Source organism: Marmota flaviventris, chromosome 2 (assembly GCF_047511675.1).
Source record: "Marmota flaviventris isolate mMarFla1 chromosome 2, mMarFla1.hap1, whole genome shotgun sequence".
Classification (NCBI taxonomy): domain Eukaryota; kingdom Metazoa; phylum Chordata; class Mammalia; order Rodentia; family Sciuridae; genus Marmota; species Marmota flaviventris.
Window position 1 is genome coordinate 203,011,301 of NC_092499.1, and position 16,662 is coordinate 203,027,962.

The 16,662-nt window shown below is 49.8% G+C and overlaps 1 protein-coding gene and 1 pseudogene across 3 annotated transcripts in view; one reads left to right on the forward strand and one right to left on the reverse strand.

The window, feature by feature from the left end:
• The window catches only part of Gmeb2 (glucocorticoid modulatory element binding protein 2), a 28,864-nt gene that overhangs the window by 5,663 nt on the left and 6,539 nt on the right, over positions 1-16,662 (reverse strand). For 2 of the 3 annotated variants that reach the window (XM_027954146.2, XM_027954147.2), the window contains exons 2-6: positions 14,587-14,771; positions 8,334-8,431; positions 7,553-7,680; positions 2,391-2,494; positions 644-801 (exon numbers count right to left, since the gene is read on the reverse strand). In XM_027954146.2, the coding sequence (XP_027809947.1) occupies positions 644-801; positions 2,391-2,494; positions 7,553-7,680; positions 8,334-8,431; positions 14,587-14,717 (619 nt within the window). In that variant the 5' untranslated portion in view covers positions 14,718-14,771. Of the gene's footprint in view, positions 1-643; positions 802-2,390; positions 2,495-5,021; positions 5,180-7,552; positions 7,681-8,333; positions 8,432-14,586; positions 14,772-16,662 lie in introns of those variants that run through there. The other variant, XM_027954148.2, reaches the window with a different exon arrangement.
• Positions 3,235-3,591, forward strand: LOC114106940 (large ribosomal subunit protein eL30 pseudogene; annotated as a pseudogene).

Below are 16,662 nucleotides of genomic sequence, written 5' to 3' on the forward strand. Positions count from 1 at the left end.
AGCTGGAAAAAGGGGCCAGGGTTACAGCTCATTGGCAGAGCGCTTGCCTCACATTTGTGAGGTACTGGGTTTCATCCTGAGCACCACATAAAATATAAATAAATAAAGATATTGTGTCCATCTTAAAAAAAAGAAGAAGAAGAAGTTGGAAGAAAGGGCTGGGGTTGTGGCTCAGCAGTAGAGCACTCCCCTAGCATGTGCGAGGCGCTGGGTTCAGTCCTCAGCAACACATAAAAATAAATAAATAAATAAAATAAAGGTACTGTGCCCAACTACAACTAAAAATATTTTTCAAAAAAAGAAGCTGAAAGGAATCCCAGGAACACCTTATCCCTATGGAAGAACAATCCAGATCATCACCAGCATCCAAGCTGCCAGAAGAGAGAGCTACAAGCTGCTCTAAAAGCCACAAGCACTGAGGGGCACTGTTCCAAATGTGGGAAGGGCTGGGAGAGGGAGGAGGCCGGGACACAGGCAGTCCCTTCAGGATTCCACACACTCCTGTCAAGACAAAGGTGACCATCTCCGGTTCCATAAACCTAGCAATCACCAGACTTCCTTTGTGAGAGAGGGAGGGGCAGGAGGCACCAAGGCAGCCAGAGGAGGTCAGTCTGTGAGACCTTCCTCCTATTCCTCTACCTACCATCCGCTGCAGCAGGTGTGAGTGGGAGGTACTCTGTGGCCGTGGGGCTGCTCAGGGACACACGGGCCCCCGAGAGGTCTATCTTTGTGCTGCGGCAGGTGTTGGAGCAGACCTTGTCATGCTGGTAGAAGTCCAGCTCCCCTGAGTCCATGATCTTCCTGTGAAGAGGACCAAGAACCCAGGTGAGACCCAGCCCAATACAATTCATTCCCCACTCTGACTTGGGCCGTCCAGCTAAACTGCCAGGGTCTCTTGAGGTGGGAGGGGAACCGCACTCTCCCGGGCACATAAAGTTATGAAGTTCCAATGAGAACGTGCTGCAGATGCAGGGCTCTGCCCCCCATTCAGGGCCCTGTCCATAGGAAGGAGACATATGCACTGGCCGGCAGACATCTGGAGGTGCCCAGTCCATGCTGTAACTGAAGACCCAGGGGAGATGGCTTAGTCCACTGCATCACCTGTGGCCAGTTCTGAGTCAGAGACATGGGAGCCACTCTCTCAGGAGAGGCCTGGGCGTTCAAAAGGCAGACAGGAAAGGAGGCCAGCAACTGCAGGAGAGTGCTCATGACCACTGCACATCCTGAGGACCTGCCTTCCCAGGTCCCAGACCTGGTCTGGCATTTCTCAGCAAGCCTGCCACGACTGTAAACAAGGTCAGGGGCTCCCACCATGCTGAGCCTTTGGGCAGACCTGGCCTTAGACACATGTACAGCTCACAACACGCCTCCCTAGCCCACCCACCATGTTCGAGAAAACCAGAGGCTCCTGGGTGGGACTGGCTGAGAGGTGTGGGGAATGTTCTGGGGCTGGTGGCAGGCCCTGAAGCCAAACTCTCACTCTGCACAGAGAAGGGCATCTTCCCAGGAGGCAAGGTGGATACTGGCTGGGGGCCCCCTCTCTGCAACACCCACACCTCCAGGTACACAGACCAGTTATGGCTCACAGGTCACAAAGAACGCAAGCCAGCAAGGTTTACCAGCTATCTGTGTAGTCCGAATGAGACTGCGGCAAAAGTAAGACAAAAAGGGAGGGGAGAGGGGCTAGGATTGTGGTTTAGTGGTAGAGCACTTGCCTAGCATCATGAGGCACTGGATTCGATCCCTGGCACCACATTAAAGAAAATAAACAAAATAAAGGTATTGTGTCCATCTACAAGTAAATATACATATATACATATACATATACACATATATATATGTATATATATACACATATACACACACACACAAACATATATATATATATATATGGGAGGGGAGAAGGAAGGGAGGAGGGCAGGGAAAGGAAGTTGCTGGGAACAAGCCTGACCAATTGTGTTATGTGCACACATAAACATGGCATCAGGAATCCCACCACTGTGTATGATTTTAATGCCCCTAGAAATTTTTTTTAAAATGAGGACAAAAAGAAATAAGGCTGATATAGAAGACCATGCTGAGCTTGATCTGGGTGCCTACCTGAGGCAGACACCAGGATAGCCCTTAACTTTTTAACAGTGACAGTCACCAGAGGCCCCAAGTGAAGAATGGGTGAAAAATAAAATGAGATCTGGCAAAAAACAAACAAAAACAATGCTAAAAGTCTGACAATGTCCCTGCTGAGTGGACCCATACTCTGTAAGGCGTGAGCAGAGCGGAAAGAGCTATATGCACCCACCACATCTAACACACAGCTTTTCAAAAATCCAGAACCAAAGGGGAAAAGCAAGGGCTGTGAGCCACCCCCATGTGCACCTACAGGTACCCACCTGAGCATGATACCATTCATCCGGATGGCTCTTTTCCAGTCCTTCAGAGTGGACTTCCCCGCCAGGTGCACAAACTCCTTGGGGCTAATCACATGCTCGTCATACTGCAGAAAGCAAAGAGGTCAGGGTCAACTCAGCCTGGACTCTGGTCTGAGAGAGCTACAGCCTGTCCTCCCCTGCTCTGCTCTGCTGCTGGAGCCTGCACCAGGGTTCATGGTAGGGAGGAGAGCCTCTTTGAGGCTCTGAAGCCCCAGCCTTGCCACAGAGTGCTCCAGTGGAGTAGGCCCAGTCCTGTACGCACACTTGGCATGCTGCTGCCCACAAGTGCAATGTGTCTGGGAATGGGGAGGGCTGAGCTGACCAAATGCAAAAAAGCCTGTGGCGCACTCTTCCTCCAGACAGTCTGAGCAAACCTTAAAAATAATATACACACCTTACATCATAAAAATGTAACGTTAATAAAAAATCACAAGCACTATGAATGACCCCTGCTGCCAGGCCAGGCCACAGAGCAAGAAACAGCACCCCATCCTGCATGAGGCTCACACATGACCATTTCAAAGTCAGGGGACCGTCCTCCCTGCTGAGAAGGTAAAATATCCTATTCAATCCTAGTAAGTAAGCAATTATTAGAACCAAAGGATGAAAATAGAATGTTTCCTGGGGCTGGGGTTGTGGCTCAACAGTAGAGCGCTCACCTAGCACGTGTAAGGCCCTGGGTTCGATCCTCAGCACCACATACAAACAAAGATGTTGTGTCCGCCGAAAACTAAAAAATAAATATTAAAAAAAAAAAAAAAATTCTCTCTCTTTAAAAAAAAAAAATGTTGTTTCCTCTTTCTAGCTCTATGGCAGGAAGATGGTGGCCGCAAAAAAGATGCAAAAGTCTCTGGAGTCGATGAACTCTCGGCTCCAGCTTGTTATGAAAAGTGGAAAGTATGTACTGAGGTACAAGCAAACTCTGAAGATGATCAGACAGGGCAAAGCGAAATTGGTCATCCTCGCCAACAACTGTCCAGCTTTGAGGAAATTTGAAATAGAATACTTTGCCATGTTGGCCAAAACTGGTGTCCATCACTACAGTGGCCCAATATTGAACTGGGCACAGCATGTGGAAAATACTACAGTGTGTGCACACTATCACTGATCCAGTGATTCTGATATCATTAGAAGCATGCCAGAACAGACTGGTGAAAAGTGAAACATGTAAAATTTTTCTTTAATAAAACTTGGCAGAGAGTGTTTTTAAAAAAAAAGTTGTTTCCTTAGAAAACAAGCAAACTGGGGATGGAGGAGTTGCTGGGTCCTGGGTCCTGGGGCTGCCTTATCCTGGCACCTGCCACCCAAGCAGAGTGCCTGGGCAGGCAGTGCTGGTGGGGATGGTGCTCCACACCCCATGAGTTCTGCACTCCTCTCTCGATACCTGAGGCTGCAGTTGAGAAGGCCACCTCCATGCAGCCCATCAGGATGGAAAGACCCCTCAGCCACATTATGCTGCCTTAAATCCTCAGAGGCAGGCATGGCCTCTGCCAGCCTGGATCTGCCACCAGCCTTCTCCTGCCTGAGGCTGTGCTGGACAGTGCCCACTTGGCCTGATTTTGCTCCAGGCTTTGGTCCACCAGCCTCATGGGCTCTAGAGGTCCCTTTCCCTTCTTGCCCTCCTTTGGGATGACTGCTCTCTCTGGTTCCAGGTTCTTCTCTGCAGCTCTGTCCTCTCCTGTGGCCCTGTATGCTATGCCTAGGCCATCAGAGCTCAGGGCTTCCTGAGCACTGCTGTGTGGCCAGTGCTTATCTTTAGACCCTCCCAGGATACCAGGACATGTCTCTCACATGAAGGTCCCTTGAACAGTGGACACTTCCATCTGGGATCTCTTTCCTCTGCCTGAAACACATTCAGAACATCCTTCAGTGAGGATCTGTTGGTAGCAACTCAGTTATGCCTGAAAATGAATTTCCAGAGATGACTTCGCCATAGGCACCTGTTCTCCCTTGACACAGGGAGCACCCAGCCTACCACCTCTGGCTTCTGCCCCACTGCTTTTGGACTCTTCCTTCAGGGCAAAGGTCTGCTGCCAGCCATCTTGAGGGTCTTCTCCATCCCTGTGCTTCTCTCACTTCACCATGACTGTGATGTTATGTTACAGCCTATTTATTTTTTCTGTTTATTAACTGTAAGGACAATCCAAGAAGCTCTGCTGTCCTTGCAGCAGGCTTTCTGCAACTGACTGGCCCTCCATGCTCCCCTCATCCAGGCGTGTGCATGGACGTACACCCTCTTCTAGGCCTTTGATGCTGGACCCCAGACCATTTGCATGTGTTCCCTATAAATAAGGTACTTCAGCATAGCCAGAGGGCAGCTCTCAGGGGTACCACCACCTAGTCTGCAATCCATGTTCAGACCAGTGACTGCGCTTCCCTGATGGTCACTTGACCCAGGACTGATGCATATGGCCACAGCATCTCTGCAGGCTCCTCATGATGGAGCAGCTCCCCAGCCTTTCTTGGTCTTTCTGAGCCTTCTCATTGCCAAGCATATAGGTCAGGTGCCTCGATTTGTGTCTGGATCTTCTCGGGGGCAGTCAAAAACTCCTGCCCATACATCCCGATGCGGGTGAGGCAGACATCCCTCACCTGGACGTGGCGGTGTCTGGCAGGCTTTCCCACTGCAGCTACTGCCCTCCATTTTTGCAAGTGGTCCATGAGGATGGACTGAGCGTTGGCATTCCCAGTTGTCACTCCTTCATGTCTGGCATTCTAACATGAGCACTCCACTCCACCCTGTGCACTTACTGTGTGCGAGAAAATGACATGGAGTACATTGCAGTAAATAGAGACTCACAGATTTCTGTCCTACTTGAGCTGTTTGCTTTTGGTTTTCTTTTGTAGCACTGGGGATTGAACTCAGGAGTGCTCTACCACTGAGCTGCAACTCGAGCACTTTTTCCTTTTGAGACAGGGTCTTGCTAAGTTGTCCAGGTTGGCCTTGAACTTGCATTCCTCCTGCTCAGCTTCCCAAGTTGCTGGGTTACAGGTGTGGTCATCATGCCCAGCTCCTACTTCAGTGAAAGCCCATGGCCCCATTTTTAAATTTTTTTGCTGAGTTAGGGATTAAACCCAGTATATGAGGCAAGTGTTCTGCCACTAACCTGCACTCCAGCTCACTGTTATTTACCTGTAGGTTAAATTGTCCTGGGTGGAGGCAGTGAAATTTTTTTTTTAATCCACTGTGGACTTTGTGAGGTCCCTTGAACTGTGGACTGACACCCTCCCACGGCCATGAGGCACTCACACCCTCTTTGCAAACAGACATGGTGGATTTTCTCCTGCTTCTATTTTCCACCTTCTTTCTTCTGTGGAGAATACTCTGGCTGAATTCTTTGGTTGTGTCTTCCAGTTCACCAGTCATCTCTTTAGTTATGTCTAATCTGCTCTGATGCCAATCAACCAAGTATTTAATTCTAATTCTATTCTTCATTTCTAGTTGTGTTTTCATCAAATTTGTTTATTCTTTACTGTATTCAAGCTTCTCTTTATTTCTTGAAATAAATTAAACATAATTATTTTATGTTCTGTGTCTTAAAATTCCGACACTTAGGGCCAGAGGTTAGCTCAGTCTAACATATCTCATATGAGGCCCTAGATTCGATACCCAATATTACAGAACAAGCTGAAACCTCTGTGGGTCCCAACCCCTGCTGGAGCCTCTCTGAAGGCACTTGCTCGGGGTGACCACTTCTTGTGTCCAGTGTTTTGGTTTGTTACACTGTGAGCTGCTCCTTTTCTTAGCATGTTGTGGAAATTACTTAAAGCCTGATATAAGGATGCTTTCCTGCAAACAGGGCTTTTCATCTGCCTCTATCAAATCCTGAGGACTGTCAGCCAGAAGCCACTGGGCCACACAGACCATGTGTGAATGGCAGCAGGCCACCCTTTGCCTCTGGTGCCCAGCCTGGAGACAGTGCCTCCTTGCTGTGGGCAAGGTGAGGCTGGAAGGACATACTCAGCAGAACTCTCTGGCAGATGGCTCTAGAGGGATCAAGCCCCCACATCCCTTGGGAGTGGAGGACAGTCTGGTCTTCTCACCCAGCCTGCAAGATTGAGAAACCCACCCCACGCAAGGCTCTCCAACAAAAGCTGGACTCTGCCCTAACTCAGGCCTGGGTCCTGACAACTTCTCCCTTTCAGTCACGTGTAAAGACACATCTGGAAGATGCTTTTTAAAAATATCTTTGGGGGCTGGGTGCTATGGCACATACCAATAATCCCAGCTGCTTGGGAAGCTGAGACAGGAGGATCGCAAGTTCAAAGCCAGCCTCAGCAATGGTGAAGCACTAAGCAACTCAAGGAGACCCTGTCTCTAAATAAAGCACAAAATAGGTCTGGGGATGTGGCTCAGTGTTCAAGTGCCCCTGAGTTCAATATACATACATATACAATATATATCTTTGACTTTGTTTTGTTTTTGTTTGTTTTTTGTACCAGGGATTGAACGCAAGGGCACTTAACCACTGAGCCACATCCCCAGATTTTTTAATATTTTATTTACAGACAGGGTCTTGCTGAGTTGCTAAGGCTGGCTTTGAATTCACGATCCTCCTGTATCAGCCTCCTGGGCTGCTGGGATCATAGGTATGTATCACTATGCCCAGATGACTTTTTTTTTTTTTTTTTTAAGAATGTCTATGTTACCTAGACTGGACTTGAACTCCTATGCTCAAGCAATCCTCCTGCATCAGCCTCCCAAGGAGCTGATACTACAGCTGTGTGTCACCACACCTGGCTCTGCTTCGTGAAAATCTTAATGAACATTTTAACTGTTTTCAACATAAGGTGCATCTGGGAAAGGGACAAGCAGAATGCCAGAGGAGAATGCCTTTCTCATCATCTTCCCCTGCCAGTGAATGAGTCTCTTTAAAGCACACACCTCAGTCTGCCAAACAAAGCCATTCTCAACTGGTCTCCACCACAGGACCATACACTGCACACAGTGCTGCCTTCCACCTGCATCCCTCCAGAAATGAGAACTACTCCTGCTGGAGGCATTCCCCATTGTGCCCACAGCTGCAATCCTGTCCTTGAGGCTGGCTCCTAGCTTCTTCCTCCTCCTCCCAGGCACAGGATCCCGGAATAGGGGTCCAGCAAATGTCTGTGGTGGCTCTCACCTGAACACATTTCACATTGATGCCAGGGCAAACGAACTTCCTCCAAATCAGGTTGGCTCTGCTGTCTCCGCAGGTAATGGGATACACAATCTCAGCCTCCAAGCTTTCCCCCTCTTCAGCCATCTTCACTTCTCACAGGCACATGGACAGGGAAGGGCAGAAACACAAAATCAGTTGTGACCTCTCCAAAGTACTTCTTACAATGCAGAAAGCACTGGTTGTCAACCTGGAAACCCACACTAAATCCAGGAAGACCCAAGTGAGCCAAAAAGGCAGGGTCCTCATCAGCCCATCAGCACTCCAGAAGGATCTACAGAGCACATCAGACTACAGCAGTGTTCAGGAACCCCAGTAACTGTGGCTGGACTCAAGAGTCACCTACGGGGATGAATCAAGCTTTAGTTGGAACCTTGTTAGGGAAACCAGACCTTAGAAACTGAGGGCTTTTTATCTGGTAACACCAAGTCCCACGGGTGCTAAAAGACCATCTACTGCCACTCACTGCCAGGATCAGCAACAGGCACAGAGAATCCCCAAAGGAGAGTGCTGCAAGATACAGGTGACCCCTCCTGCCCTCCCACCAGCCACAAGCAGGGAAAGGGTTCATCACATATGCCTGGCCATACCCAGGAGGACCTAGGGCCCCACCCAGCCCACAAAGGGCTTCACAAGCCCTGGGTACTACCCATTTCAGTTGCCGGCTGTTCCATCCTGCATCTGCAAAGGAGGCAGAAGGCCAGCTCCCCACTGTCGTGGCTGCCCACCTTACGTGGCTCCCTACCTAACACGGCCTCCTTGAGCTGCGAGGAGGCTGTGAAGGCTGCGGCGGCAGCAGCAGCTGCGTTTTCTGTGTCCACATTGTCTTCTGCCAGGTCACCCCTGGTGAGCAGTGGGGGGGTGGGAGAGAGAAAAAAGAGACCGTCAGGGGCTGGGGCTGGGGCTCAGTGGAAGCGCACTTGCCCGGCATGTGAGGCACTGGGTTCGACTCTCAGTACTGCATAAAAAATAAATAAAATAGGGCTGGGGTTATGGCTCAGCAGTAGAGCACTTGCCTAGCAAATGCAAGGCGCTGCGTTCGATCCTCAGCACCACATTAAAATAAAGGAATTGTGTCCAACTACAAATAAAAAATATTTTAAAAAATAAATAAAATAAAGGTCTGTCAACAACTAAAAAAATATTTAAAAAAGGAAAGGGACCATGAGAGCACCAAGCATGACCTACAGCCCCAGCATACCTGGAGCACATGTGCTCAGGACACTTGTGCCAACAGCTCGGCCTCCTCCAGAGATTCATTGCTGCCAGGTCTGGGCCAGTGTGCTAAGAGGTGTTGCCTGCTGCCCCCACAAGGACACACACCTAGTGTTCTGCTCTCCTTACGCTAATGCCCAGAACAGCACTGGAAAACAAGGCCAGCCTAATGGATTTATGGAAGTATAAATGCTCAAAGCAGGAATTCTAAACCTCCATTTCTTTCTTTACTAAAGTTTTTATTTCCATCATAATGATCCCATGCAGTTATACAAATTATCAGAAAATATAATTTCTTTTCTTTTCTCTCTCTCTTTTTTTTTTTTATCTGCAGTGCTGGGAATTGAACCAGGGCCTCTACCAACAAGCCACTCTCACCTGAACTCCAAAGAGGCTACAGCCCACAAAATATAAAATTTTTGGAAGAGAAAAAAAAAATTACCACAGTCAACTTTCATCTTATACCCAAAATAAATTATGGACAAATCAAAAGTAAAGGTAAACTGGTTGCACTGGCACATGACTATAATCCCAGCAGCTCTGGAGAATGAGGCAGGAGAATCACAAGTTCAAAGCCAACTCCAGCAACTTAGCAAGGCCATATACAACTTAGGGAAATTCTGTCTCAAAATAAAAAACAAAAAGGGATGGGGATGTGGCTTAGCAGTTGAGCATCCCTGGGTTCAATCCCTGGTATGAAAAAAATAAAAGAGAGAACTTAAAAGAAATGTCCACAATATAGGTAAGATAAATGGCTGGTTCCCTACCACACAGAGGAGCCACAGTCAGCCCTACAGCCTGGCAGAGGTTGGAGGCCTCAACCAGAGCCTTGGAGAATCTGCAAAAAGACCTCTCGTTACTCCTAAGAAGTGCAAATAAGGAACAAGAGATGCTTCCTTCACCCAGACAGTCCTGGCATGGAAGCATGGCCAATTGGTACATGGGGAAGGTTGAGAGGAGGCAGACCAGCACCACTGATGCAAGGATGTGGCACAGCAATGGCCCAGCACTGCAAAGGAAAACCTGTGAGGGGTTATGCCTACAGCTAGAAAGCACATGCCCTGGACCCAACATCCCACCTCAGGAATCAGTTCACACACTCACAACAATGGGACTCAAACAGTCCTTGCAGAAGGGTCTGGGGCAGGAAGTCCTCTGGTTTCTGAAGCCTTGGGGAGGCAATGTGGATAGGCTAGATGAAGCCTGAGTGGGCTCAGGGGTTTTATTTTCACCACAAACCAGGTCAGAAATGTGAGTTGATTAAAATACAAATTTGAAACTTGCTTTCAGGGCAGTTAAGAATGACTCCAGGGGCTGTGGTTGTGGCTCAGGGGTAGAGCGCTTGCTTAGCATGTGTGAGGCTCTGGGTTCGATTCTCAGCACCGCACATAAATAAGTGAATAAAATAAAGGTCCGTCAACATCTTTTTTTTTTTTTTTTAAAAAAAGAATGACTCCAGCTGGAGATGTAGTCCAGTGGTGGAGCACGTGCCCAGCTAGCATGTCCAAGGCCCTGGTTCCACCCCAGCACGACATACTCACACAAGAGTGACTCCAATATGAAGAATAATATTTACTGGAAACACCGGAACTCCAAAAAGGCTGCAGGAACTCAGAAAAGGAAGCAGTGTTCCTGAGCCAGGGGTAGGACATGGCCAAATAGGAACATGTGCCCTGCATGGCAGATGGCGGAACACATTCCTCAGAGGCAGTCGGAGAGGGAAGAAAGGCAGGAAGCTTCTATCAGGCTACTGGGGGTCACTAGGAAACATACCCTTGGCCTCAAGCAAATAAAGAGTAAGCATTAGATGGAGATGGCAGAGGAAACCAGGTTTGGTGCCAACAGAGGCAGAGGTACACCTACAGACAGGATGAGGCCTTCCACAGGACAGCCCTCAGGACTCCTCCATGGCCCCTGGGTAAGATGCTAATTAACAGGCATTCTGGTTCACTCTTCACTTGAAAAATGTCCATTACAGTACACATGCCCACTCTGGGCTTACCATGCAGAGCCGCTCCATTCTCTGCAGCAAGGGTGCTTATAGCAGGTTGATGGACAGGCCTGCCAGGCTCTAGAGGTGGAGCACTCCTAAGTTCTCCCTGAACACCCGCCAGGAAAGAGAGCAGTGTCCACAATGCAGCCAACTAGCTCTGCTCCATCTTCTTACACACACACACACACACACACACACACACAGGGGCAAATCCACATACACCTGTCTTCTCCAGGACTCAGGAGGCTGAGGCAGGAGGGTACATGTTCCAGACTAGCCTGGGCAACTCAGTAAAACCTTGTCTCAAGATAAAACATAACAAGGGCAGGGGGTAGTTCAGTGGTAGAGCACCCCTGCATTCAATCCCCAGTTGCAAAAGCAAAAAAAAAAGCAAATCTAATAGAAAATAGGTAAGTCCCACTAAAAAAGAAGAGCTTCATGTAGGTCAACCTGCCTCAGAGGCCATGTGGTGCCTCCCCAGGAGATGCACGCAGAGGACCCCTCCTAACCTATAGAAAAGATCAAGGCAGAACAGAGCAATCTGGCACCAGAGGACCACAGCCGGGAAAGGCCTCTGATCCTCATGGCTCTTCCATCTCCATCAAGAGATATGATGGAGAATGAACAGCATCGAATGAACAGCTCCTGCTCCTCACCCGACTTGACTAAGAACAAATTTTGACCAGCTTTGAACAAGGGGACATGAGAGGCTTTATAGTCCCCACTCCTGCTACTATACTATGAAGACACTTCAGGCAAGTGTCCCAGTGAGGCCACTCAGACATCCAGTAGCCAGGCCTAGACCAACTCACCAAGCCATAAAAAATGACAGACACTAGTTACTTTAAACCATCAAGTTGTTTTTTTTTTCTTTAGTAGTACTGGGAATTAGGCCCAGGACCTCAGATGCGCTAGATAAACAGTGAGCCACACTCCACAGTTCATTTTACTTTTTAATTTGAGACAGCGTCTCACTAAGTTGCCAGGCTGGCCTTGAGGATGCGGTCCTCCCACCTTGGCCTCCTGAGCAACTAGGATCACAGGTATGCCACTACGCCTGGCCAAGCCACTAAGTTTTGTAGTGATTTACTATGCAGGAAAAGTGTCTAATGCAGGGACGTGCAGGGTGGATGCTCAAGTCTTGTGAGTGGCACAGAACCATCAGCAGAAGCAAGAAGGGGCAGAGGCATCTGTAGCTGCTGTGACGTGGTGCAGAAATAAAACCCTGCACCGAGGCAACTCAGAAGGTGGAACACGTGCCTAAAAATGGGAGATTCTCAGGGAGAACACCTCCAGACAGTGCAGAAAGGGCTCCCAAGCTGCAGTGCTGCCAGATGACCATTCTCTTGCACACAGAATTTACAGGGAGTCCAGGGGTCAAACTATTTCACATCTCCCATTTCTCACTTGACAACAACTATCCAAGTAAACAGCATCTGAGCAAATGCCACCACAATGGGGCTGAGGGCCTTGGTTCAAGGACTTTCAAGGCCATGTGTGGCGAAAGGCTCTGCCCCAAAAGACAGGCCATTCTCAAAGATCTCACCATGTAGCTTTTGAGCAGGACTGTCTACCTGGTGCGTGGCCTGCCTGACCCTGCATGCTAGGTGTGGGAAGGGGAAGCAACTATAGTTTCAGTTCAAGAATCTCTGGATCAAGAGATGTTTCAACTGCACCTAGACCTGAGGTGGCCTGCAAGGCTATGGAACTGAAGCCAGGTGCCACAGCTAGAGAAGACCCTGCTGAGTCCTGGAGAATGGAGTGGCTGTGCAGAGGATGGTGGCAGACTACAGAAGCAGCCACAGCATCCTGCAACTCTCCCATCCAGAGGCAGCCTTAGTCCACCCTGAACCAGGGCACAGCTGTGTAACAAGCTTCAGCAATGGGAGGTATAGGAGAAAGAGAAAGAAAAACACCTGGGAAAGAAGTCCAGGCCACCAGATGGAGGACAAGAGGCTGGCAGGCAGAGGTGAGCCATCACGACAGCCACCAGGACACCAGCCTGTCAACCAGATAGTGACTGAGGCTCCAGGACCAACCCAGCTCACCATGGGGCAGTCAGGCAGCCAGACCACAGAAAGCAGCAGTCCTTGTCCAACTGCAAGAATCCATATCTGTGTCCTAAGCCACCAAGTTTGAGGTGGTTCCTTACACAACAAAAGTGACCAACATAGAAAAGGACCTGAACTTGGGTGTTGACAGAGCAAAGCCGGTCCACAGCAGCCACTTTCTCTAATGAGGACAGGAAATAAAGGAAACAAACACAACACCTTAATTCTGAGGGCCTGTGCCAGCTGAAGCACACATTCAGGAGAGCCCCAGGGGTCAGTCACTGTCACCAGCAGCCAGATGACCATTCTCTTGCACACAGAACTTACAGAGAGTGCAGGATATTCACAGGGGACACAGCTCTTTAAGTTCACAACTGTATAAGAAGATAACAGCCCAAGAAGAAAGGCCTACAGATAATAATATTGAAGGCCCCTGATGTGGGCTACATGGCATCATCCCCAGCAGCTGGAGACTTCCCATGTAGAGCTGGCCCTCCCTGGAGGCTCCTTCCCCAAGTTCCTGGGTGAGAAGTGCTGAAGCTGGAAGGTGTGGCAATGGGCTCCCCACAGCAGCCCCAAGGTGCTAGAAGGAAGCCACACAGGTTTCCCTGACCCAGTGCCACTTCTGACACTCTCTTATCAAGCCACTCACAATCTAGGTGAGGAGACATGGGCACTGCTCTGGGTCAGGCTGGGGAGGAAGCAGCAGAGCATGTGCAGGACACCTCTAAGCTATGTGCCAAGGTGCTGACAAAGATCAAAGGAGAACCTCACGGGTAACTCTGCAGGAAGGCCCTCCCAGAAGCCTGCCAGGGCCTTGGCCACACCCACAGAACAGGGAGGATCATGCACCCAGGACTCACGAGTTCTGGGGCCAATCCTGCTCAACTGCGGCACCAGCCTCCACTCTGCCCCAGGAGGGAGATGGATGCACGGTGCCCAATGCTGGAGTGTCCAGCAGAGGAAAGCGGACTGAGGCCAGCCCCACCACAAAGCTGCCAGCAAGCCACTCACACAAGCAGCACGAAGCAAAAGGGAGTGGTCTAGAGCCTCCCTCTGAGAGGTTCTATGGTGAAGAGCTTATCTGGAACACACAAGACCCCATGTTCACTCCTCAGCACTGCAAAAACAAGCTACAGAGAGTGAAGAGACAAAAGCATGTCCACACCCCCTGGGAGGCCCAGACAGCAGGATACACACGCGCGAGCTAGGCAAGGTGAGCCTTAGCCTGGGAGTTAGGCCCTCTGGTGGGAAGAGCATGGGGCTCAGCAGCCCTCTCCAGGCTGACTACCCTGCTTGCCTCATCCCCAGTCAGGCAGGAGCCATCTACCCGTCCTAACAACCCTGCGTGTGGGTGGCAAATGGAAGCCAGCACTCACTCGGATGCTAATGCTCAAGGCAGACCTCTGATCCAAGAAGTGGGAAAGTACTCAGTCTCATGAGGAATGTCAAGGCAGACACTGGCGCTTCACCTTCACCTCTTTAAAAAAGTCTCCAGCTGTCCCCACTGTTCCACTAATCAAGAGAAATGCCAGGTATTTCTGGGAACATGGTGGCTACACCAAGGAGCTACTGTGCCACCCACGCTTTCACTGATCCTCACATTCAATGCTGTTCATTCTATAGCTGGCACTTAAAGAAAGGCTGAGTCCAGGCTGAGAACCACCACATTCAAAGAAACCTCCAGGCAGCCCCGCCCAGCCCCCACCACCCTCAGCAGGCGCAGGGCTAGGCCTTACCCGTGAGGGGCCAGGTTCGTGGTCACCAGCACCGTCTTCACCTCCTCCACACCACTGCCGTCGGCTGCAGTGTCTGGGGTCGTCACAACCACCACCTCTTCCATGTGGACACTCACATCTGGCGTAGCCATGGCTCTGAGGAGAGGACGCTCGGACTGCAGCGTCACTCTTCCAGGTTCCCAATCCTGGACAAGGCAGAACACAGGTGGCAGGGTGGTCTCCAGGTCTGCTCAAAAGAACACCCAGCAAACAGCCTCTCTGCTTCTCCAAAGATCCTCCTCCAAGCTCCTAGCTGCTACTCTGACAAGCAGCAGTAGCAATGCAGGAACTCTGCAGGGTCTGAGGTTGGCAGGGGCAAAAGCCACTCTTTTTCCCCTACAGGAGCCACACTCCCCCAAAGGACAGGGAGGGAGACCAGAATTCCAGGTGTGAATTCTCTAATGCAGGGTATCCAGCTGCTATTCTCCCTTCTATCTCTGGCTGATCTCAAGGGCAGCCCAAACCATAAGACTGAGCACAGGTACAGACAGAAGCCACCTGATAAGTCCTCTCTGTGGCTGTGAAAAGGGAAACCCATATGGGACAGAAAGAAAGAGGGATGACCTGCTTTTCATTATTCTACCATTACTATCTTTTGTCTTCACCAGTCTCGCCCTCAGGCAAAACCCAAGCCCCTACCTGAACCCTGAAATGATGGCAGAGGCCTGGCAAGCACCAAAACTCCCAGGAAAGGGAAGCCCTGTCCCATTAAGGGTAACAGTCCCCAGAGCATGAGTGCCCACACTGTACGCTTTCCCTCAGGCATAGGACAGACTCAGTAACAAGATGTGGTGGCACACATGACAGTCCTAAGTTTCTAGCAGAGGACAAGGAAGGGGTCCCGAAGTCAGAGTGGCACAGTAGACAGGAGGAAGGTGAGACTGGTTACACACAGCCACGGGGGAAAGCCTGGGTCATCCCAACCTTGGACCAGGCCTCAGATGGGGCACTGCAGACTCTGAAAACTGACTGACTGACCCGAGTATGGTCACAGATGGCCTGCAAACATGCACTCCAGGCTCAGGTGGAGCTCCTGCTGCAGTGAGAGCATCTGAACCTTCGGGGAGGTGGGGTCACAGCCTTGACCTCATGGCAGAACACCCAAGTGTCCAGGGTGTGATCCAGAACTGCTTAGCACACAGAGGCCAGGAAAGCCCTATCACCTCTCACGGGAAAACACTCAAGAGCTGCTCACTCTGAGGTTTATGTTAGAGTCAACAAGAGACAGGCAGGTGCCACATCACATCCAAGGGTAAGCAAGCACTCCCAAGTTTTCACCCACCAAACTGAGAATCAACGAGTAGAGTAACCAGGGCTGGGCATGCAGTTCAGTACAGAGCAACTGCACAGCACATGCGAGACCTTGGGTTCCATCCCCAGCACTGAAAAATAAGCAGTGGCCAAAGTAAAATAAAAGATCACTGGATGGGTACTATAGCAGCATGTAGATAAGAGAGGATGGAGAAAGAGAACATGAGACAGAAGAAAACATCCAGTCAGGTGTGGCAGTGCACACCTGGGATCCCAGCAGCTGGGAAGCTAAGGCAGGAGGACTATGAATTAGAAGCCAGCTGCAGCAACTCAGTGAGGCCTTAAGAAACTTGCAACTTAGCGACCCTGTCTCTAAATAAAATGTAAGAAGGATTGGGGATATGGCTCAGTGGTTAAGTGCCCCTGGGTTCAATCCCTGGTACAAAAAAAAAAAAAAAACCTGAGCAGCAGAGAATACTAGAACACATAGGAAACAGAGCCTCAGGGTTAAGCAGCAGCCATGAGGCTGAGCACTGTGACACTGGAGTTCCAGGGAGAGGACAAAGTACTGAACACTTTCCAAACTTAGAAAGACATAAACGTGCCCATTTGAAACACTCAGTACACTTCCAATGGACACGCCCACATTATAATCAAGCCAGAAACCAAAAACAACATTGAAAAATCTTGAAACAGATAAAAAAAAGTATGCATTACCATACAGGACAACTCAAACAACATGGAGTAGTCCTCATAAATCACAAGGGCTGGAAGGCAGGGAATGGT